At 37.4% G+C, this 25,822-nt stretch overlaps 1 protein-coding gene across 1 annotated transcript in view; it reads left to right on the top strand.

Annotated features, from left to right (window-relative positions):
• msna (moesin a) overlaps positions 1-25,153 on the top strand; it is a 36,547-nt gene extending 11,394 nt beyond the window's left edge. Inside the window, exons 2-14 of the mRNA XM_065250580.2 lie at positions 7,608-7,691; positions 12,116-12,211; positions 12,496-12,618; positions 15,899-16,050; positions 16,136-16,219; positions 16,349-16,495; positions 18,167-18,263; positions 18,967-19,130; positions 20,489-20,619; positions 20,716-20,876; positions 21,141-21,233; positions 23,324-23,554; positions 23,640-25,153. Of these exons, the coding sequence (XP_065106652.2) occupies positions 7,608-7,691; positions 12,116-12,211; positions 12,496-12,618; positions 15,899-16,050; positions 16,136-16,219; positions 16,349-16,495; positions 18,167-18,263; positions 18,967-19,130; positions 20,489-20,619; positions 20,716-20,876; positions 21,141-21,233; positions 23,324-23,554; positions 23,640-23,804 (1,728 nt within the window). The 3' untranslated portion in view covers positions 23,805-25,153. The remainder of the gene's footprint in view (positions 1-7,607; positions 7,692-12,115; positions 12,212-12,495; positions 12,619-15,898; positions 16,051-16,135; positions 16,220-16,348; positions 16,496-18,166; positions 18,264-18,966; positions 19,131-20,488; positions 20,620-20,715; positions 20,877-21,140; positions 21,234-23,323; positions 23,555-23,639) is intronic.
• Positions 25,154-25,822: the final 669 nt, after the last annotated feature.

Below are 25,822 nucleotides of genomic sequence, written 5' to 3'. Positions count from 1 at the left end.
TTAGAAGCTGGTATGGCGTTAAAAAAGAAAGAAAGAAATAAAGAAAGTTTCTGTGGGAACATTCATGACAACAAATTGATTTTTTTCTAAAATGATTTAGCGAAATCGTGAAAGTTCGTCTTAGCTACAATAAAAGCCAAACAGAAATGAGAAACTAAATAAGAGCTTTCACATAGCATATTTAGGTTATTAAGACATAAAAAAATTCAAATCCATAATTTTATTTTCAAAGATTTATTATAAAACTGATAATTGTTTCCACAAAATGCAATAAATCCATGGCAAGATTTTTTTTGTTTGACTAGTTGTATACAATGATTAAAAATAAAAAAATTAACCGCCTTAATCAAAATTGGGACGTCGACTCGTCGCTAAACTTTTTTTGACAGCAATCAGCTGTAAAATGTTTTGGTCCTGCTCGATTTTCGTTGGCTTTGAGTAAAATAATGGATTTCTTAGATCCCCTGGGGTCAATGTGTTAGCATGATAGAAGCTTGATGCTGTCGGGAGAACAAGCAACACCTGGCATTTTTCCTTCGCCCAAGTGCCTCTCGTGTAAATAATTACATTTTGTTGGCTTACGTTTCTTCCCCGCCACAGAAAACCACCACAGGTTTAGCAATCTCATCAAAAGTATTATTTTGTTTTTGTTTGTTTGTTGATCACGAAGTACAAAGTAGATGAGGAAAACTAGGATTTCGTCTGTATTCAAAGCGCCGCCATTGTTGTTTACAATGCGTGAAATGGTGCGCTGTGATTGGTTGAGTGGATTTATTGGATTCTGCAGAAAAGGAGGACTGGCGTTTATTGCGTTTTGGGAGAAAAGGAAGAAAAGGTGACAGAATAACAAGGCGGATATTGGATTTTGTGTAAAATTAAGAATTTACTTTTTAACTAACTAAAATTGGTTATTATAACAGAAATCAATACATTGAGGATGAATGCTGCATTTCCCCTATGAGTCAGAATTACCGTAATTATGCGATTCCTACTAGTAACAACTCTTAAAACTCATAACTACAAGTCAACGCCTCAGCCACTCGATCGTTTTAATGTCATGTAAAAACAAACTTCGACCTCTTGATCAAATGTGTGACGCAATGTAAAAAAAGGCAAAATTGTGGCAGTTCCTAAAATGAACAATGATATGAAGAGTTTGGTTCCAAAGCGCAATAAACGTCATTTATAAAAAAAGTTCAAAACGATCGAGTGGTTGAGGCGTTGACTTGTAGTTATGAGTTTTAAGAGTTGTTACGAGTAGGAATGGCATAATTACGGTAATTCTGACTCTTAGGCTAGCTAAATGCAGCATTCATCCTCAATTTATTCATTTCTGTTATAATAACCATTTTTACACAATATGTATACATTGTAAAGATAGCACTTAATAGAAATAAGTATATTTACTATCTTTAGCCTATTCTTTACTGGTTGTATGTGTCATTGTGTAAGTGTCATTGTTCTGGGTGTGTGTGTGTGAGCATGAAAGTGCGTCTTGAGTAAAGCCAGGACGATTGTTCTAAGAATAGCGGCAGAGAAACTCTAGAATGGCGGGTCCACTGCGAAGACCACACCCATATCACACACACCCTGACCAGGCAGAATTACAAATTCTTGGTTCCTGTTTCATGAAGCAATGAACTATTTTTACCCTGTGAAACATCCAAGAGTCAGAGAGTCCATTAACCTACCGATACTGTTCCACACTTCCACCCAAACTTGCCATTACTGAGAGAGAGAAAGGGTGTATTATATTAGCACTTGCGCACATGAAATGAACTCTTCTAGAATCGGAGTGGAAAAAGAAAGGACAGAAAAACGCTACAGCTGAGAAAGTTCGTCTTGTTCTCTTTCTGTTCCAACTGGCTGATGTAAGCCTGTGAAACAGTAGAACTAGGCCTTACACACACTCATCCACGAAGAAAGACTATAACCAGAGGTGGACACTACTTAACTATTTTTACTTTCTACATAAAAGTACATTTTTAAGTGTTCGTATTTTATCAGTGTTTTTTCAAATTTTTCCCAAGATAAACACTCTGATAAAGCATTACTTAAAATACTCAAGTAGTGTCGGCCTCTGATGATAACCAAATGAATCACCCCATGTTAAAGTCATTCCCAGAGTGCATAAGAGTTACCAACCGTTAACACACACACACACACGGGTTTAGATAGCTATTTCGCAATGAATATGACTCATTTCAAAATGTGAATATCATTTATCGCATCGCTAAATGCATATGTGAATATGAGGAAGTGTGTGAATGTGGAGGAAACAAGGCAGCTATGAGGTGATGTGTTGGCACAAGGCAGTAGGGTGGTTTTAAGGTAGATCGATTTTTAATTTGGGACACTACTTATGTAAGTGAAGTAAGTAGATGTAGTTAAAAGCATTTAAAGCAGAGCGATAAATCTGCACTTTTACTTACCCTGAAAGCTCAAGCATCGTAAAGACTTCTGAAGCCATATGACAACTTTGTGTGAGCTTCTTCAGGAGCCAGGTTTGAATATATGCAAACAGATTAAACTGTTAAACGTCTGAGCACATGGCAGTGATCTACTTCACAGCTGCTAGGTAAAGCAGAGCATTATGGGTACAGCTGAGTGTGGAAGTACAGGCCTTAACAGAGTTGTTTATCTAGAGCGCACATGGGTTTGTTTTATTACACAGTACAAAAGCTGTCACTGTGGTGGTACCCTTTCCAAAGGTTCACCTTTGTAACTAAAGGGTGCAGATTAGTACCTCAAAGGTACATATTGGTATTACAAAGGTACGTATTGGTACCACAAAGGTAGATATCTGTTAGGGATGGGCGATATGGCCTAAAATCCATATTGCGTTATACATTGCAGCCTCTTGCGATAGCGATATGTATTGCAATATAATAATTTCAATAGACTTATTCCAGAACAGGTTATATAGACCCTTACAAAAGCCAAACTGCTAAAAAAGTAAGTAAAAGTAAACCGTTATGGCCAGATTAGTCTTGTTACCTCTCTTAGCTGGAACTTTTGCCTGACACACTCTACAGCAGGGGTGTCCAGACTTTTTTGTGTGGTGATCTACTTTTAAAATGATAAAGCCGACAAGATCTATTTGCTAAAAAACACAGTTAATTATTTTTATAACACTAAACACTTTAAATGCTTTTGAGGACTATACTGCATATATATATATATATATATATATATCATACCGCCAGAATCTTATACCGGCCCATGCCTAATATATATATATATATATATATATATATATATATATATATATATATATATATATATATATATATATATATATATATATATATATTAGGGCCGGGACTCGATTAAAAAAATTAATCTAATTAATTAGAGGCTTTGTAATTAATTAATCTAAATTAATCGCATTTTAATCGCATATAAATATTTGACCTGAGAACATTAAGAAGTACTTTTTTACATGGATTTTAGTATACACTCTTAGAAAGGATGTGTTAATTTTATACACATCATTGTGCTGTAAGCTTTTAACACATTATGTGTAATTTTAACACATTATGAGTCATTTTGTCTTGATTTTGTGTTCAAGTATAACAAAATGTGTTGTTTCAATAATAACACAGAGATGGGTGGATTCCAGGACGACGCAGTTAGTGTGTTGTCCCAGAATCAACACTAATGTGTTGTTTTTAACACATTCGTTCTTAGAGTGTACCATGAATAATGACTGAATACATAAGCTTAAGCAACAAAATATTGTTTATTGAGCCCTATTCGGACAGGATTAGTTTTACAGGGGTAGATGGCGTAATGTAATTTTACCACAGGACGTCGGTAATATTAATGGTCAATTCGGACGGGATTAGAAATCTCTGTAAAACATTCAGAAGTGGGAGGGGTAACTCGTTGGCGCAGCGCGTCACCTCTCGTCTTCACGTGCACGTTACCTTGCTTCCAGATATCAGATGTGCAAACAACATGACACAGACAAGGAAAACGCGAAACACTGTGTTTAATTTCAGTTTGGGGAGAACGTCAGTTTCATAAACAGTTCCATGCCTCTGAGAAGTAAATTTGACTTTTTTTTTTAAAGTTTGTGTCGTGTTTTATTCAGAAACTGACTTGTAACTGACTTGTTTCTCCGTCTAGAACGCAAGTAAATGCTTCTTTAAGCGCTTTTATATTTAAAAGAAACCCGCAAATTAAAAGGAAATGACGCGATTTACGTGTATATTTACAGCTGGTCTATTCGCACTGGATTTGTATTACCTGAGGTAATTTCTCCGGACCTTTTTACAGAAGGTAAAAGACGCCGTAATCTTTACTGACATTGTCCGTAATGATTACTGACATGGAGCATTCGGACTGGACTAAAATCACCGAGAAGCTCTGATAAAAACTTGCTTTACCCCACATCCCTATGTAAAACTAATCCCGTCCGAATAGGTCGTTGTGCCGGAGTCGGGCTAATGTCCACGCTAGCGGCTGTATGTTTTGCATTGAGATGCTCGATGTGCTGCGGTGATATGTGAATTCCTTGTTGCATAGCTTACACACAACCATGCTTTTATCGACGCTTACATCCGTTCGTTTTTTATAAAAAAAATTCCCATCCACGGGGCCAACCAAAGCGATCTCATCAGCCTCTTGGTTCATGTTCACTATGGTTTGTTGTGAAGTCATGAACGCTAGTTGGTGCTCCAGTATAATCGGTCCGCCGAAACTCATGAGAAATGTTCCGCGGTGCAAAAATAAGTGCGATTAAAATGCGTTAAAAATGTTTAACGCGTTATTTTTGTGTAATTAATTAATCTTAATTAACGCGTTAAAGTCCCGGCCCTAATATATATATATATATATATATATATATATATATATATATATATATATATATATATATATATATATATATATATATATATATATATATATATATATATATATATATATATATATTAGGCATGGGCCGGTATAATATTCTGGCGGTATGATAACCTTTAGCAAAAATACCACGGTTTCACGGTGTTGCGGTATTGCCATTGCAAAACTAAAATGTGTTATTTTCAAATGCCAGGTACAATAAAGCCTTTAAATTATAATATGCTTTCAAAACATATATAATATTTTCGTAATATATATTAAATGTAAACATCAAATCAATCACATGACTTCATGATTTAATGAATTTTGTATAAACACAGCTCATACCTTGGAGACGGTATCACAGAACATTTTAGTGGTTTTGAAACCTTGACTGTTTTAAACCTCGGTATACCTTGAAACCGGTAATCGGCCCATGCCTAATATATATATATATATATATATTGCATGTTTCACAATTACTAGACCATAATGCCAATTTCGCGCGTGGAGCAGCAGTTAACTTATGGCTTAAATCCCAATAATAGATGTTGCATCAGTCTTTCTCACGAGTTCCAATGTTTCGCTGACGCTTTCATCCATGTTTTTGCAGCTTGTGGCTCTAAAGTTCGCGGGTAGATTGTGTCATCAACACGCAGTATCGCGATAGTGCAATAGATTTAAAATCTCTATCGTATGCCAATTTTCTATCGTTTATATTGCATATCGTTTATATTGCCCATCCCTAATATCTGTACCTAAATGGTACATATAATAACCATTTTAAGAGATCGTTCACCCCAAAATGACAATTTTTTTTTTAATCAGAAATCCCTTTTTCTTGTGAGTTTGACTGGGGCGGGGCCACAGCAAAAGTCACAGTCTTTTATTTTGTAGTTCCCTATGTAGTGAATTGGTACAGTATTGTGAACATGAATTGCAGCAGTAGCAATGGTCATTATTCTTGAATTTATCTGTGGAAAATCGGAAATGGTTACTCTAAAGTTTACACATTATAAAATTGTAATTTTTGCAACTATTATTTTAACTATTGTGCATCTTCAGAAAAATTGTGCCATTTTATATGCATTGCATATGTAAATATGCATGCCTTGTTTCTTGTAAATTGTTAAAAGTAATTTGCATACATAATGCAATTGAACACATATGACAAAAATAAAATTGCAGAACATAGGGAGCTGATATAAAAAAACCTTAGGTTATCATCTGCTGAATAATCTGTTATTAATGGGAACTGTGCTCTGATTGGTTGTAATTGTACAGCTAAGAGGAAGTGGGCATTGCTCAGTGATTTTTCTGTGGTTACTGGAGGTGTGGTCATCCGTATCCTGTGGGTTGGAGGCAGGGATATGATTGGAAAAGAGAGAAGGGGGATCTTTTCCATTCTTCCCGCTTGCTGTTTCCTTCTATTGTTTCTATCTTATCGAGACTTCCAGAGTGTGATCAATCATGTTAAAAAATAGCAAGCCACGCTTAAGAGTTAAGATTGAAACAGAGACATTGTGCATATCAATGGGAATGCTCATGCACAATTAAACACACACACATACACACAATGACTCTTGCATTGTGATCTCTGATAGGAGTATAGATATTTTCCAGATAGTTGAAGGTGCTAAAGCTATCTATCGCAATGGCTAAATTTAGCTGTTTCCATTGCACATTCAGTCTTGTTAAATGAACTGTTTACACACATAATTTTTTTTTTATAATTTGCTTACCCACAAACCATACCAGATGTATGTGACTTCCTTTAGTTGAACACACATGAATGAATGAATGATAATTTTATTTTAAAATGCTGTCATACTTCTTGCATGTCCCATGACGAAATATATATGACAACTAATTACGAGGCATGCAAGAACCAATGCGATTCAAAGTTACCAATGAGATTACAATTTTCCCAGAATATTATACCCTCATTTCACAATCTAGATAAACTAGACCCGATAAAATCCAGCTATGAATAACCCACTTCTTGCCAAAATAAACTTGAATTTGGTCATTTACCATCATGTAAACAAAGTCAACAGTGATTACAATTGGTTTAATTACTTTATTTATTTAATTCGTTTTTGGACTTTGTTTAGACATCTATTAAATTTTCACTGACAGCCCAAATTTGCCTTGTATTAGCTTAGACATCAGGGCTGAATTTGGTCGGCTATTGGCCGTCTTTTAAAGGCAAAATTGCTTGCTGGGTTACTGCACTGATGCCATAAATACACAACATATCCATCATGCATGAATTATGAAATGTGTACTTTCAATTTTGTTATTTTGCCTTGTTTTAATCAATGACAAGATTACATATCGATTGATTTAAAACTGATCAAAGGCTAAGAAATGATGACAGCAAAGTGTCAGGTAATATCTGTCTCTTATAAATGCATGGTGCGGAGGAGGTTTTAAAACTCTTCAGAAAGAAGTCATCATTTTTTTAAAAATACTTGGGCTGAAATAGTGACATTTCGATTATTATGTACAAACAGAAAATCGGCATCATGTATCGTCCATCGGCTGCCCTGATTTCTAAACGTCTGCATCGGCCAGAGAAAAAACCATATCGGTCGACCTCTAGACAAGATGCAATTGAGATCTCACCATCATTTTGAGAATGTCTTGAGAACATATATATCTATCTGACCTGTGTGTTGTACAAAGCAGATCATGTTTAAATCATTCTCCCATGTGTTGTGCTTGGGGGTTATAAATAATATATTTTACTTTTTTTTTTACAGATCAGCGTTCGCGTGACTACGATGGATGCGGAGTTGGAGTTTGCCATCCAGCCCAGCACCACTGGGAAACAGTTATTTGATCAGGTGTGTGTGTGTGTACCTTTTTGATTTCACTACAATTTTATAACTTTTTTTCTGGCTTTCCTTCACTTTTTTTTAACGCTGACTCTCAGAAAAGCTGTGTGTGTATTTGGTGTTAGTTAAGGAAATCCCCCCTCTCTCTTACTTTCTCTTTTTCTCTCTTACGGTTTAATCCTCAGGCTGTAGTCTTTTATAGTCCTGTCGTCCTTGCTTTTGCTCATTGTGTTCAGGAAGACCCCTCTTATAAGAATATAAAATATAGCTTTATTCCTGAGCAACCTTTACTTTCTTATGCGAACACACAAAGCATGCTTTAGGCAGTTGTGTAGGTTGCAATATTTTCCAATATTTCCAATATAATAGAGTCCAATATTTTCATCAGGAGTTTGAGTTTAATCTGAGCTTTTAAGATCAGTGCGGGTCTTCATGAATGGGTCTTTATACAGTAGTTCAGCACAACATTTAGAAATGTTTAGTGCTGGGCAAAGATTAATCGCGATTAATCGCATACAAAATAAAAGTGATTTTTGGCATAATATATAAGTATGTGCTGTGTGTAATTATTATGTATAAATAAATACAGACACAATCATGTATGTATTTAAGAAACATTTACATGTTTATATATATTTATTTATATTTTTATATATTCTATATTAAAAATAAATTAAAAACAATTATATATAAGTAAAACAATTCTGAAATGAATATATGAATGTGTGTGTGGTTAAACATACACAATTATTAGACACAGAACACGCACATATATTATGCAAAAAATCACTTTTATTTTGTATGCGATTAATCGCGATTAATCTTTGCCGAGCACTAGAAATTTTACACATGTATGCTACAGACCAAGCGTGCCGCACAAGCCCTGAAAAGTGAAGCCAAAACGTCTCGATCGCCCCCCAGTGACTAGTCCCAGTACAGGTCATAAACCCCGCCTCCCCATGTTATTCAATGGGACTTGAGACCAACTAAAAAAATTAATTACACTTCAATTATCTTTTTTTCGAACCTGGTTTCTGTCATTTACTGTAGCTTTTATCACGCTGATGTAAATTCAAATGTTTGTTTTTAAAATAAGTTTGTGTTTAGTTAGTCATTTAATGATATAAAAACGGTGGTGTCACGTCATGATTGACAGCTGTGATATCGTGTAATATGCGCATTCTGCGAGAGCGAGGGCGGGGTTTTGATTTTGCGGCTTCAATTCCTGCTCACTACTGCGCATGACTGGTCCCGAAATCACTACTGCGCAGACTCAAGACCCAAGATGTCAGTGCCATATCGGGACACTGGCGGCTTCACTTTTCACCAATAGAAGGGAGCGAACAGGCGTCGTCCATCTTTTTTTACAGTCTATGCTAAAGACATTGACGTAATGTGATGATAAAAATATGCAACTCTTGCTGTACAATGACAGTAAAGGTCATAATTGACATAAAAACAAATTTAAAATAAAATAAAATGTCATTTTATTTATATAGCACTTTTAAAGCAATGCATGTGTTTTACATAACTTAATTTCAATATATGATATACAGGACGTACAGGATACACTTAATCACTTAAGCAGTTAGTCACTGTTTCAAGGTCCCGTTTTTCCTGATCCCATTTTTTAAACTTAAGTTAGTGTGTAATGTTACTGTTACAGCATAAATAATACCTTCAAAATTATAAAGCTCCGGAAAAATGACGTCAATATAAGAGTTTTTGCCTAACCTCCACCCATAGGAATAGGTCAGTTGCCAGCTAAACTCAAATGGCTCTGGCTAAGCTAAGCTGCTGTCGAATCATAACACTTAATCAAGCTACACAATCAGAACTCGTTATGTATTTCTGAAGGAGGGACTTCCTAGAACAAGGAAGACATCAGCCCAGTTTTTAGGACAGTCAAATAGCGATATAGAGATAAATAAGTTGTGTGAAAAAAAAATGTACAAACAAAACATGAGCATGTTATATTGCACACCCTCCACACAACCATAACTTCAAAAACCCAGGAAAAAGCCATCCATAACAAATAAGTTGTGAAGCTGTATAACAATTCTTTGAAAATGTCTTTTGAAAATCAAACAAAATCAATATATGAATTTATCATGATATGAGGGAAAATAATGATGTAAAGGGTGTACTGTCCCTTTAAAGAGATGTAGTTTGTGTCAGTTTCTGTTAACAAATCATATATGAACACAGCTGTACCCCTCTACTTCCCTTTATCGATCACTTCTTTTCTTTTCTCTTTAATTGCTTATCATTCTCTTACTTCCTCTGTCGAACTGCCTTGCCTAATATTAAGGCACACCACTGTCTAGTTGGCTCAGTTGCAAACTCGGGTCTCAAAACAACTCTTATTTTTAACATCGTAAGGGACAAGTTCGGTATTTTACACTTAAAGCCCTGTTTTCAGATTGTTTATGATGAAATAGAACGGTTTTGATTGAAATTTGGACATATGATGCTGGCCCGAGTACCTCTAGAATGGCTGTATAGGTGCATGGGAACAATCCTTCCTAAAATGCATTAAACTTTCGTTTACAAAAAACGTGAAACTCACCGAGTGGTCAGGGGTGTTCACTGATATGCTCACACAAAAATCGCTGCAAAAGATGCTTTCCAACAGCTTTTATTAGTAGTTTTTGTCCAACTCCATAGACTTGTATTAGATTTGCTGTGAGGTACGGTATTACTCCACGCCGGGAACGTTGTTTGTATTCCTGCAATTGGCAAAGGCGGATTATCGCCACCAACTGGGCTAGAGTGTCTATTATTTAAGCTCTCAGCGGAAGAATGTTCGGGTGTGAGGCGTTTGGTAAAATAGGTCCACAAGTTTACAACGAATGCTAAAACACCTGTTGGAAAGCATCTTTTGAAGCGATTTTTGTGTGAGCATATCAGTGAACACCCCTGACCACTTGGTGAGTTTCACGTTTTTTTGTAAACGAAAGTTTACAATTGTAGAGGTGGTGGCTGATACAACAGAAACCGAAAATTTTCGGGCCAGCATCATATGTACAAATTTCAGTCAAAACCATTCTATTTCATCATAAACCATCTGAAAACAAGGCTTTAAGTGTAAAATACCAAACTTGTCCTTCAAATCCACAAACTCACACACCCTCCTGAATTATTTTGCTTTGAAGCTAAATCGCCAATAAGGAGTTGGGTAGAGAGGGAAGAAACAGAATATGAATATGTTGCAAGCCTAAAGGGCTATTTATAGTCGTGCGTAGGTCCTACGGCGTAGCAGCGACGGCGTAGGTTCCGCGTCGGTTTTCATTTATACTTGTGCGTCGCCGTCCGCGTCGAAGTGCAAACACACGCGAAACCGCTGGTTGGCAGTAATCACGCATGTAACCACAGTAGCAGCAGAAGTCGTCACAGAAGAAGAAGCTAAGCAAGTTAACCCACAAACGAAGACGAAATAGCAACTTGTTGTGTATAATTTGAGAAGACCAGCAATGATGGAAGTAAATAAACAGCGACTTATGTTGCAGTTTGAGTTAAATCACTCCTCAACTTGGCTCATCTTTGTTTTCACCGTCTCAAACGGAAATACCTATGACGCAGTTTTTTTTACCTGACGGGAGGGGTTCTGGTGGACCAATCACAGAGCTTGCGGTCCGCGTAGAGCCGACGCGCTGTTAGAAATTTTGTGAGGTGCGCGTCAGGCTACGCAGAGCTACGCACAGGCTACGGATAGCCTACGCCGTAGCTACGCCGTAGGACCTACGCACGACTATAAATCACCCTTTATTCAACATGAGGAGCTCAGATGCAAAAGTCACTAAACACCACCTCTGTCATAAATTAGATAATGATATTGACTGAATTATTGAGCCCTTTCAGAATAAAGGTAAAGGACAGTGAAGAGTGACTTGAGACTTTTTTTGGAATTTGATATTTTTGTATGTACTTAGAGGTTTTTGCAGCGAAAGCTAGTCAAATTGGTGAAATAACATTTAATGACTAAAGTGACAAATTTGTGAAAATTAAGGCATTTCAATTACTGACCATACAATACAATTATTCAACCTACACATAAGAGCCTAATAAAAAATGCTCATTTACAAGAAAACATGTCAGACGTACATAAATGTTTTGCTTAACATTTAAGACAACTTCATTTCACCCACCACACAAAAGTGAAAATCATTGACTATTTTATTGTTAGCGGAAAGCCATGCTGATCCATCAGCAGGACCAGCCCCAAACCAGCTCAAACCAGTCTGGATCAGCATAGCTATTCATAATGGGCTGTGCTGCTCTTCCTGGCAGAGTATTACAGATTGCAAGTTTCTTTCAGCATCATACAAACTTATAAAATCTTGAATGAGTCTTCTGTGGGTGTGATTTTGTTTTTTAAATGCTCATTTTGTTTAAAGATGTGTTAATTGATGGTGTAATGCGTGTGTTTATAGGTGGTGAAAACCATCGGTTTGAGAGAGGTTTGGTTCTTTGGGCTGCAGTACCAGGACACCAAAGGCTTTTCCACTTGGCTTAAACTCAACAAGAAGGTATGTATGTGTTCAGAAAATCAATGCTGTTGATGTTTCAGAATGCCTATGAATACTTTCGTAGGTCTTTTAAGTAAAATCAGTTTTCAGTTTTTCAGTGAATTAGAAACAGGTATCACGTTGATTAAACCAAATATCTTAAAGAGGGGAAAACATAATAGAGAGTATGGATGAAATATCTGTTGTTTATTTTTACTGTAGATGATGGAGGAGGACAGGCAGGTAGAATGAATGGCTTTGTGAACCCCTGGTGACCAATTCAGTTTTATTTTCTTGTTGCCTAGGTTACAGCTCAGGATGTTCGTAAGGAAAGTCCTCTGCTGTTTAAATTCCGGGCCAAGTTTTATCCCGAAGATGTTTCAGAGGAGCTGATTCAAGAGGCCACTCAAAGACTTTTCTTCCTTCAGGTGTGTGTGTGTGTGTGTGTGTGTGTGTGTGCGCGTGGGTATATTGTATATGTGGTTTACGGGCACATGAATAGTGTATAATAACATGTTTATTATGCTATTAGCATGGTTACGGGGACACAGGAAGTTTCCCCGGAAACTGAATGGTTTAAAAAACATATTAAATGGTACTTTTTCATAGATTAAAGACTGGCAACAGATTTTTATGAAGGTTGGTGTTAGATAAAATATACAGTTTGTACAGTAGAAAATTCATTGCATCTATGAAATTGTTTCTGTAAACAACATATGCCTGTGTGTGTGTGTGTGTGTGTGTGTGTGTGTGTCTGCTGTTCAGGATGGGAAGTATATTTTTCATAGCTTTGCACTAACATTTTTACAATTGATATTGACTGACCATCATTCACAGGAAGACTGTGTGCAATCTGAACTAATATTGTAGTGCTTTGTATACTCACTTATTTCGTCTAAACTAGAATCCAAACTTTTAACAATTTAGCAAAAGCTCAAAGAGACACTCCACTTTTTTTGAAAATATCCTTATTTTCCAGCTCCCACTTTGATTTTTACCATTTTGGAATCCATTCAGCTGATCTCCGTGTCTGGCTGTACCACTTTTAGCATAGCTTAGCACAATCCATTGAATCTGATTAAACCATTTAGCATTGTGCTAAAAAAAAAAACCAAAGAGTTTCTATATTTTTCCTATTTAAAACTTGACTCTTCTATAGTTACATCGTATACTAAGACCGACAGAAATGTAAAAGTTGCGATTTTCTAGTCAGATATGGAGTTATACTCTCATTCTGGCGTAATAATAAAAATAAACTTTGCTGCTGTAACATGGCTGCAGGAGGCGCAATGATTTTACGCAGCAGCCGAAAATAGTCCCCTCAGTAACTTTTAATACCTGGGGCCTCATTAATCAAGCGTGCGCACGAACAGAAGTGTGCGTAAAGTGTGCGTAGGAACAGTTTTACGCAAAGTGTGGAATTTATCAAATTGCACTTATACGTAGAAATGTGTGTAAATATACGCACACCTCGGAGTATGCGTACGCAGAGCATCTAGTGGCAGAATAGCGATACTACACAGGACCGTCCATCCCCAGCGTTAAAAGAACACTTTGTCTATTTATTATCCACCCCAAGGTGTTAAAAATTATTACTGTTAATAAAGTAACTGCAAATCAGTGTTGAAGTTAATTAATGAAATTAGTGTCTAACCCTATATTAGAAAGCTCAGTCAAATGCTTGACACAGTGCAATGGCTTATCTTGCATTATTGGAAGACTTGGTAAATCATCCATTCCGCCGGGAGCGCGTTTTCAAAGATCGCGCCGATGATGATGATGATGGTTATGCGGCTGTCCAAGGAAAGTTCTGTTATTGTCTGTCCTCCTACAGATTTCACGTCGGTGTGCTGTGACGCGTTTTTTTTTTTTTTTTTTGGCTGATAATTTAATGTCAAACCACTTTTTTTATTCCTAGAAGTGTTCTCATACCCAACGGAATTAAACTCACTGGTAACATGTTCCCATGCAGATTTGTTTTCTTTTGTTAGTCATTCCTCCCGTACTAAGTGAACCAAACAGATGTGTTATTAACCTCATCCACCAGTAACTCAATTTCTGTGTCTGTAAAGTTCCTCTTTTTCGTGGGAAAAAGCACAACCACGTGACTTGTAACGGGAGGTGTTGTGACCATATATGGTTCATTGGAGGCGTTTCGGAATGCAAATGACCATGAACGTGCACGAGCATGGTGCTTAAGAACAAGTGGGATTTATCATCAAGGGTTACTTACTAATGTGCGTACGAACCCCGTGCGCACGTTTGATAAACCCTGATTTTTTTGTACTTAGGCACATTCTAAATTTCATTCGTAGGTACAAATATAGAACATTTTCTACGCACTGTTGATAAATGAGGCCCCAGGGGACTACTTCTGTGCTCTGCATAATATCATTGTGCCTCCTGCAGCCATGTTACGGCAGCAAAGTCCTTGATTATTACACCAGAATGAGAGTATAGTTCCTAGCCATATCTGCCTAGAAAATCTCTCTTTTAATTTTCTCTCGATCTTAGTACGTGATGTAACTACAGAAGAGTCAAGTTTTAAATAGGAAAAATATCCAAACTCTTGGTAGAAGTGGTAGCACCGAACCCGGAAATCCAAAATGGTAAAAATCAAATGTTTAACTCTAGGGGAGCTGGAAAATTTGTACATTTTCAAAGAAAGTGGAGTGTCAATTTAAGCTAGGATCAGTGCTTATAGAAAAATAATAGGAACACAAATAATGATAAAATGTATATTTTGTAATGCACTGTAAATAGCTCAGAATAAAGTGATAGTTCACCCAAAAATTTAATTTCTGTCATTAACTCACCCGCATGTTGTTACAAACCTGCATAAATGTCTTTGTTCTGATAAAAACTTAGGAAGATATTTTAAGAAATGTTTGTAAACAACCGCATCCACTTTCATAGTAGGAAAAAAGAGTACCATGGAAGTAAATGGGATCCACGAACGGTTTTGGTTACAAACATTTCTTAAAATATCTTCCATTGCGTTTATCAGAACAATAAAATGTGCTACTAAACATTGACATATTAACTTAAAATCTTAGGGGGTACTTTGAGTAAAAAATTTAGGTCAATGGGGTTTGGTTACAAAAAGTTTGAAAAGCCCTGTATCAAAGCATCTGCCAAATGCCTAAATGTTATGTAAATGTGAGATTGTACTGGACTGTAATACTCCTACTCCTATGATAAACGTTTAAAAACTGAGGTAATAAAAAATCTTTATAAGCTTTATATTTACCTTTTTTAATGTCATCCCAGCTTCAATAGCTTTTATTGTTATAAACTAAGTATATTCTAAACTAAGTATATTCAATACAGGCAAGTAAAAGACAGAAATATATTTCCATCACTAACTACACACTAAATATTAAAAACAACGTCATATTTGTGTCACATGACCCAGATATCAATATAATGCTGTGTCACAAAATCCCTGCTCATTTCCACACTGTTATAGCACACTTCCTACTGTTTTGTATCCTCCTGAGACCAGATCATACACATCTCTGCACTGTCCGAGGTTGAACATGCGATGTGGTCTTTTATGTATTTACAGGGAACATGCAGTATATCAAATAGAGATGACTCAATTAAATGCTGAGTCCTGTTGATAAAAATCAGTTATAGCACAATTTGGTGGTCAGCAGGGAACTTACACTGAATACCTCATTTACAAGGTCATGGTTTGTGTTTCAGGTGAAAGAGGCAATTCTCAACGACGACATCTATTGTCCCCCTGAGACCGCAGTGCTGTTGGCGTCTTACGCAGTGCAGGCCAAATATACTGACTACAACAAAGAAGCTCACACGCCAGGATACCTGTCCAGTGAGAAACTGCTCCCACAGAGGTGCGTATGTGGATATCTTAATACTTGACAATGCATTTGTGGTACAAAAGTGTTTGAGAACACCCCACAATCTTTTCTTCTGCAGGGTTCTTGAGCAACACAAGCTGAGTAAAGAGCAGTGGGAGGAAAGAATTCAGGTCTGGCACGAGGAGCACAAGGGCATGTTGAGGTACACGCACATATACACAATGCAGATGGAATGTGTTCTTGCCCTTTTTCAGCGGGTTATCGGTGATTGCAGTGACCCTGACGGTCAAACACGACCGGTTGGGTGATAACACGTATCTGTGTGTTTCAGAGAGGACTCGATGATGGAATATCTGAAGATAGCTCAAGATCTGGAGATGTACGGGGTGAACTATTTCAGTATTAAGAATAAGAAAGGGTCAGAGCTCTGGCTGGGAGTCGATGCCCTGGGACTCAACATCTATGAGCAGAACGACAAGTACGTTTATATGAACATTTTTGAGTTTGAAACGTCTCAAGACGTATTTAGTAGCGCAGCTTTCGGATCAACAATGCAGAAATATGTCCAAACTTTAAAGGTCACATGTCATGCCCATTTTATAAGATTTAACTCTTTCACCGCCAGCGTTTTAAAAAAAAGTTGCCAGCCAGCGCCAGCGTTTTTCATGATTTTCACAAAAGTTTAATGTCTTCCAGAAAATTTTCTTCTTCAAATATATAAACATACAATATACCAAATGAAAGAACAGACCCTCTGCTTTCAAACAAAAAAAAACCTTTTCATCCTACCTTCAGTAGTTCTTTTGTAATCAGCTTTTGAATATGGGTAGGTTTCTGCAAAAACACCACATTTTGAGATAATTCCATTTTTGTGACGGACTTTTCATAGAGATCCCATTCAGAGCGATCTTTAAAACAGACACGGACATGCAGCAGCTTGCCATAGGGCAATACTTCCGGGTTTAAAAAGTTGCGCACCTAGTGGATAATAGCGGTATTGCCTAAAGACGGAAAAACTCGTCATTGGCGGGGAAGCGTTTTCTCTTGATTGACGAGATATCTCGTCAATGGCGGGGAAAGAGTTAATATAAGTACCTAGAATGTGTCTGTGAAGTTTCAGCTCAAAATACCCCACAAATCATTTGATATAGCATCTCCCACATACCCCTTTTTGGGTGGGAGCAAAAAGTGCTTTTTGCAAATGAGCTACTGCTCCTTATTCTCTTACCAGCAGACAATAAGCGCTTTTAGTTAAACCTGATTCCTGGGAATACAGTCTGAAACAATAGTATATTTAGCCGCATTAGCGCTACAATCAGTGGCGGGCCCGCTCATGACGCAAATTCAAAATATGTGTTCGGAGTGTTGTGTGTTGCTCGTGTTTTCAAAATATGTGTTTGTTGCGTCATGTGAACCATGTGCATCACGTGTTTTGTCAAAATAAGTGCCTGCTGTACAAGCGTCAAAACCGTTTATGATAAAAGAGACGTTCACGTTCACAAAATACAGGCAAGACACTCCCTTAAAGGTAAACTCTGATTACGCATGAGATTATGCGAGTATCTGGCAAGCAGGAACGTCTCTTATCATAAACCCTTTAGACGCGTCTGCAGCAGGCACTAATTTTGACAAGTTTTTGTAGCACTTTGAGGTCCTTGAGTTGATGTAAAGTGCGCTATGAATAAAATGTTTTATTATTATTATTATTATTATTATTATTATTACAGAACACATATTTTGAAATTGCGAACCACACACATGATGGGCTACATACATGCTGTGACAAACTTTGCATCCTTTTTAAAAGAAGGACCGACCGCCACTGGCTACAATGTGCTAACAAATACATTTAGAAAAGCTTTTGGGTAAAATTAAGCAGTCAGGCTGTGGGCGGGTTTTTGTTTTTGTGATGTCACTAACAATAGAATCAAACCACATGTCTAATTAAACTGCTTTGGTGTAATGAGGATTAAGGAAGAAGTAGAGGGTAGATTTTCTTCATTGTAGGGTTGTTTTCACATTCTGCCAACTCACATTTATGTCCATAAAAGTGGATTTTGCGTAATTTGTGCCTTTTAATGAATATTTACCTAAGCTGGCATTTTTACGGTGCTAAAACTGAGGTCTGATTTTTTCTTTTTTCTTTCAGGATGACACCAAAAATTGGTTTCCCCTGGAGCGAGATCAGAAACATTTCTTTCAATGATAAGAAATTTGTCATCAAACCCATTGATAAAAAAGCCCCGGTAGGTGACGCAAAGACTTTCTTTTTGCTTTGTTAACAAAAAACTGCTTTGAACCGTACATAAGCTAGTTGGCTGGTCTTGAACGGTATCATAGGCTGGTCTTGTTGTTGTTTTAGAAAGTTTTTTCTGCGCTTCGCAGTTGGTTTGGCTGGGAGACCACCTGGCCAACCAGCTAAACTTGCTAAACACCATCTTGACCAGATTGGCAGACTAGCAAGACCGGTTTAAACCAGTTAGGAACGGATTTAGCTTTTTGCAGTGATCAGGTTTCCTGTCTTATTTCTGTGTCCAGACAAAAGCCATTTCTAGATAAGAAATACTTTTTATTGTGTGTGTGTATACAGTAGAAAAAAACGAGTAATGTTTTATCATTGCATTTGACAATGTTATACATTATAGCAGCACACTTGTCTGTGTCTTTATCAAAGACACACATAAGAGTCTAGATGTGAATGTTTGTCTCATATCAGTGGTCAAACTGCAGGCATTCAGCACTCACGTTCACGATTGTTTCCTATTATGTCTGTGTACTTCAATGTTTTCGGGGTTGGGGTTTTGGAAAAAGAGTTTGTGTCTAATTCAGTGGCTAAGTCTAAAACTTCATCCCGTTCCAGGACCTTCAAAATAGAATATTTTCCATAATTTGTGTGGCCGCTCTATAATTTTGTGCTTAGCAACTCATTTTCCCTCTTTGTCCCTGCAGGACTTTGTCTTCTATGCCCAGCGTTTGCGCATTAATAAGCGAATTCTGGCCTTGTGCATGGGCAATCACGAGCTTTACATGAGACGCCGTAAACCAGACACCATTGAGGTCCAGCAGATGAAGGCACAGGCCAAAGAAGAGAAGAACCACAAGAAGATGGAAAGGTAAGGAGATGAGTACAATTCCATGGAAATGACAACCTTATCATGAACATATCAAATGTACTGATATCTTATGGCGCTTTTCCATCGCATAGTACCCTGCGGTTTGGTTTGGGTCATGTCGGGTCAGCTCACCTCACCTCACTTTGGCTTGGTTAGCTTTTCCATTGAGTTTAGTAACACTTCGGAGTGGGAGGGATTATAGGTGTGTCGTTATATTTGCGCTGCCTACTGCTGTGACATCATACATGTGAGAGCGTTTTTGTACATTCCCATACCTTTATTTATTTCTCAGCCTGCCACAAAATTAAAATTGACCACCACAAATAGATGTTTGCACATTGCATTTATCGCTACCTCTGTCTCACATGATAGTTTCTGTACAAACACCAGTGGCGTCAGTCGATGCGCTCCCCTGAGCCTCATTTAAGTTGCATTTAAGCATTTAAGCACAAATGTGCCGCCACAAACTGCAAGTCTGGAAAAAAATGGTATGGTGTTCCTGATTCTCAACCTGTGGATGTTTTTCATCGCTAAAAGGGAGTTTGGGAACTTATAGCAGAGCACAGATGACAACATGTTTGCTCGAGACCGCGCAAGCTAGCAGTAAGATAAAGCTAATCTTTTACATTATAGCCATGACGCTGGTAGTGACGATTCTCTCAGACCAATCAGTGATAAGCAGTGTTTTCACATCATGTCTTTGTTTCTGCTCGGGTCGCTTGGAACCTCGACCGAGGTGGTACTAAAAAAAGTGCTACGTACTGCACCCAGTGGAAAAGCTCACAAAAGTAAGCTGACCCGACCCAAACCAAACCGTGGGGTACTATGCAATAGAAAAGCACCACTAGATGTCAATATTTGGTGCCTTAAATACCAGTGTGAGGTTTCTGTTTAAGTTTCAAGCATTTTTTGTTTTTTGTTTTTTTGTTTTTCATAGTTAGGTAAGTGAAGCTTTGACAAATGTCGCATGCATAACGTTGTTTCTTTCTCATAAATCCGCTCATGAAAATTAAGATCTATATTATTTGTTTTTTGAAAAGCCGTACCTTCTCCATTTTTTTTTTGTATTATTGCTTCACAAAATATTTACAAAAGTATGTTGTCTCCAAAAAACTTGTGTTCTTTGTTTGTCACTTTCATAACACTCGTATACATGAGTATAGACTGATATTTTTCTAATGTCTGGACTCTTATCATCAAGGATTTAGGAAAATATAAACAAATGGTTCAATTTATTGGTAATACGGGTGACAATTGTATATTTTTTGTTTTGCTGGTTGATGTATTGAAGGATATGTTCTTCTAATAAATCTGCCTGTTTGCGTGTTTAGCCTAACATACGCATGTTCATGTCATAGGGCTTTGCTGGAGGATGAAAGAAAAAAGAGGGAACAAGCAGAAAAGGAGAAGGAAAAGATTGAAAAAGAAAAAGAGGAGCTGATGGAGAGACTCAAAATGATTGAGGAACAGACCAGAAAAGCTCAGCAAGGTGAAGGGGATGGATTGAGTCTTGCTGCTTTTGTTCTTCAGTTCTTCATTTATGATCTATAAATAATCCCTCATTATTTTATGTGTGTGTGTGCAGAGCTGGAGGAACAGACCCGCAGGGCACTGGAGCTGGATCAGGAGCGTAAACGTGCTCAAGAGGAGGCGGAGCGTCTGGAGCGGGAGCGCCGCATGGCGGAGGAGGCCAAAACGACTCTGCTGCAGCAATCTGAGAACCAGATGAAGAACCAGGAGCACCTGGTCAGTTACCATGACAACCACGTTATACACTGTCCCATCACCATGACAGCTTCACAATAACACCTATACAATAGGTCCACATGCAGAAAAGATTGCTGTGGTAACCCCACAGAGCAAAATTGGCAGTAACCATAGTAACAAAAAATACATTTCTGAAGTTTCCACTGAAAACAAACATCACCCAACCACAGAATGTAAGACAACCACAATTACATGCGTTCCCCTTGCAAGTCTGAGAATGTGTGTGTTTATGTGTTCGGACAGGCCACTGAACTGGCAGAGTTAACCTCGAAGATCTCATTGCTTGAGGACGCCAAAAAGAAGAAAGAGGAAGAAGCATCAGAATGGCAGATGAAGGTAAACACGGTTACTTGCCATTCAAGACAGATAGTCCACACTTATTTTTCGATTTGTGCACTAAAAAAATGGCAAAATTTGATAATGCTTGATTTCTTAAATCTGCAATCCGTACAATTTTTGAGGAGGGAAAATAAATGAAAATCAGTACCTAATCAAACAGTTCACAGCGGTTTATGATGCATTTATGATGTTGCGCCTTTTCACAAAATATTGCTTTAAAAGTTTTTTTTACTTTACTTTTTCTTCTTTTTTACTTTCGAATCAAAAATGATGTTGATTGAAGTGCACAGTAGTTAGTTAGCAAACTATGCATTTATATTTCATCAAATAAATCAAAATAATTCATTCATATGTATAACAAAACAGCAATATTTGACTACATATACATGTATTATGCCATATAAGATCTTGGTGGCCAAAAGTTTAAAGATTTTTCAAAAATGACTTTGCATTGCATTAAAGTTGTAATAGTTTTTTTAGTTGATGGATTACCAAGGGAAACAAACCCATGAACCTAACCCTTTTTTGCGAACCACTAGTGGCTTTGCAGGTGGTTCATGAGTTGATTAAAAAAAATTCAAATTAAATCATTTAATCATTTATATTAAAGGATTAGTCCATTTTCTCACCACCATGTCATCTAAAATGTTGATGTCTTTCTTTGTTCAGTCAAGAAGAAATTATGTTTTTTGAGGAAAACATTCCAGGATGTTTCTCGTTTGAATGGACTTGAATGGACCCCAACACTTAACAGTTGTAATGTAGTAAAAATTGCAGTGTCAAAGGACTGTAAATGATCTCAAACGAGGCATAAGGGTCTTATTTAGCGAAACCATTGTCATTTTTGGCAAGAAAATTTAAAATATGCACTTTTACTTCCTCCAGCTGGGGGCGACCTCACATAATTGCATAATGCCGTGGAAAGGTCACATGTTACATATATGAAACGCACATTTGCGGACCATTTTAAACAATAAACTGACACAAAGACATTAATTAGTATCATTCGACATACAACAACGTCGGAACGTTCTCTACACGTGTAAAACCGGTTCGTAGTCTAAGCATACGTCATTCGCGTTACACGACCGGAGGAAGATGAGAAGTTGTGGTTTAAAAGTGCGTATTTTGTATTTTTCTTGACAATTGTTTCACTAGATCAGACCCTTATGCCTTGTTTGGGATCGTTTAGAGTCCTTTTAAACTGCATTAACACTATTAAGTGTTGGGGTCCATTAAAGTCCATTAAATGAGAAAAATTCTGGAATGTTTTCCTCAAAAAACATAATTTCTTCTCGACTCCACAAAGAAAGACATTAACATTTCGGATGACATGGTGGGGAGGAATTTATATGGATTTTTTTTTAAGAAAATGTACTAATCCTTTAACTAAAATGGACATGTAGTTTTATGTACTAAAAATAGAAAATTATCAAATGAAGGTCTAATAACGGGTATTAATAACAATAACTATGTAAATACTACTAAAGGGTACATTTCACAAGATGTAAGATAAATTTTTGGTGTCCCCATGTGTGAATTTTAAGCTGAAAATACCATATAGATAACTTATTTTAACATGTTCAAATTGCAACTTTGTAGGTGTGAGAAAAAATTTGTCGCTTTTGGGTGTGTCCCTTTAAAATGCAAATGAGCTGATGAAATGCATCTCTCTCTCTCTCCACTACCGCAGGGCCGTGGTTGGATAGTGCATATTATGGGCCAGTATTATTTTAATAAGATCCCCTTTTGACATCAAATGTCAATGACCTATTCTTTTACATGCTTGCAGAGAATGCTTTACCAAAACTAAGTTACTGGGTTGTTCTTTTTAACATTTTCTAGGTTGATAAAAGCACTGAAGACCAAATTATAGCACTTAAACATGGAAAAAGTTAGACTTTTATTATATGTCCCATTTAAAATAAATTAAAGTGAAACATTTACTTAAAATCCTAAATAAGTAATTTAGGTCAAGTGGGTTCGGCTGACAAAAAAGTTTGAAAACCCCTTGTCTACAGGGACGCTGTATTGGGTGTTTGTCTTGTGATTTCATGTGTTGATACGATTCTGTTCATCTCCTGCAGGCCATGGTAGTGCAGGAGGACCTGGAGAAGACTAAAGAGGAGCTGAGAAATAAAGTGATCGCGACCCATGTGCAAGAACCTGTGCATGGTGAAAACGACAATGATGAGGGCGACGAGAGTAGCGCAGAGGCCAGCGCTGAACTGACCACCGCAGCGGATTATAAAGACAGGAGCGAGGAGGAACGCATGACGGAAGCAGAGAAGAACGAACGAGTGCAGAAACATCTGCTGGTGAGAGAGCAATCTGCTTCGCATATACACAAACAAACCGATTGAACTCTCAGAAGTAGTCAAAGCACTCTTTCTCTTTTTACAGGCTCTGACTTCTGAGCTCGCCAACGCTCGGGATGAAACCAAGAAGACCCAGAACGACATGATCCACGCAGAGAATGTACGAGCGGGACGCGACAAGTACAAGACGCTTCGCCAGATCCGCTCCGGAAACACCAAACAGCGAATCGATGAGTTTGAGTGCATGTAATGTACCACAGTAGGCCAGCAGGGGGCACTGCAGCCTGCCTTATGCATCATATCTGCAGAGAAACTTCAGTACCCACAATGCATCACTCCATCAGCCAAACAGGCAAACAAAATAAAGCCAAATATATAGAATAATCCTGCACAATTCACAATCCCTTTAATTTAGGAGTATTGTTTGGGTTACTGCATTATAATAGGGGAGATTTATTTTTTGCTTCTTGTTTTCACCTAGGTGTAGCTCTTTTAATAGTAAACACATTAACGGTTTACTGAGTAGTTGAACTAAAGGGTTTTAATTTCGGAAAGAGCAAGACGGGATTTCGGAAGAATTCAAAGTATAAAGACATTCCAGTGTTGGGAATAAACGAAAGCACACTCCAGAGAGAAAGGACCAATCGTATGCCAGCGTGCCAAGACCGTAATTCAACGTAGCTGATAGTTTATCAGACTACACAGTGCCATTGTGATGGTGTAATAGCCTAGCTATGATAAGTCGCATTAACATTGCATCTCCCTTACTTTTCTAATTGGATGACTATAGTACCGATTAAACACATGCTTATGATCTGCTACCTGCTGCCAGTCAACCAGCCTGCCAAAACAGGTGGCTTATGAGAGCAAAAAAATGTGCGTGTGTGTGTGTGAATGAGAGAGAGCGAGAGAGAAAGCGTGTCTGTGTGTCATCCCTGTTGAAAATAACTTTAGTTATAGTTTCTCACTGCTGCAGGTTTGTGGCTGCTCCCTGTTTGAGCCTTTTCACTGAAGAAAGACAGAAAATATCAAACTGTATTTTTAGTTTAGTTTTTAATCATTATTCTTATTTTAAGCTTTTTTCTTTTGAAGGACAAGAGACTGTTTTGTTGTTTTTGAGGCATTTGAATCCTTTTTGCAGTATTATTTTGAAGATTCCTTTAGTAGACACATCTTCTGGGATTAAATTTCTTCCTTTATGTCTGAGCAGTATTTACCCAGAGTGTACACAGTTTTGAGTAGCCCCGCACCTGTAGGCAGTGCCTTAGTTGTTTTTGTAATCTCTATTCATTTTTATTTCATGTAGCAATATGCTGCACTGAAGCAATACGACGTCCCCGGCTGCTTTTGAAGAGTTTATTCTTTATTTGGTTCTTACACTTGAATGATCTGAGCTGTTTTGATACATAAGAACATAGATCTCTTTTACGCTTGTTCTTATTATATATAAAACTTTCTTGCTACCTGGGTGACGTGACCGTTCAGAATTCGACGTTTCCTGCCCTTGGGCCGCAGGTGGCTTTTTGTCAGCCAATCGCAGAACAGATTGCTGCTTAAAATGTTTCCATTGCAACTGTCAATAAAATATTAAAATCATTACATGGCCATTGTTGTTTTCTCATGCATTCTGATGCCGCTGTGTTTTAACATCTCAAATATGACACTAATCTATTTTTTGTGATTACTTTTTGTGCAAGAGAAATATCTCAATCAAACAAAATCAAGAGCATACAGAAACTAATAAGACCCTGATGCATGTGATTGAGCAAACCTGAAGCCAACATTAATCTTCAGATATGTCTATGCCAGTGATGACAGATGCTGTTTGTAGGGGCAGTTTTCCAGACAGGGTTAAGATTAATCCAGTATTAGGCCTTAGTTATATTAGGACATTTAAGTGGTTTTCATAAACATACTTTACAAAAACAATACTGGCGTGCATACGGAGAAAAAAAATGATGGCACTGCTATATGTTAAGATATGTCCGTGCAAGATGTTTTAATTTGGGATTAGGATAAGCCCTGTCTGGGAATCCACCCCACTAAATATTATATTCTGTGGGGTGTGGTATGCATTTGTACATTATGTAAATTATTTGCATGCATAGAATGCCACGTTAAAATTTTAAACTGACAAAATGTACAGTAGACAATTGTATCCCCAGATCCATTGCTCCTGACTTGATGCTTTATTTTCAGCGTGACAAATCCTTGTTGAGACATTTTAGAAAACGTTAGATAAAAAAACATTTTTATTAAGGGATTAGC

Source organism: Paramisgurnus dabryanus, chromosome 5 (genome assembly GCF_030506205.2).
Source record: "Paramisgurnus dabryanus chromosome 5, PD_genome_1.1, whole genome shotgun sequence".
Lineage (NCBI taxonomy): Eukaryota > Metazoa > Chordata > Actinopteri > Cypriniformes > Cobitidae > Paramisgurnus > Paramisgurnus dabryanus.
This window is presented reverse-complemented; position numbering and strand designations above follow the sequence as displayed.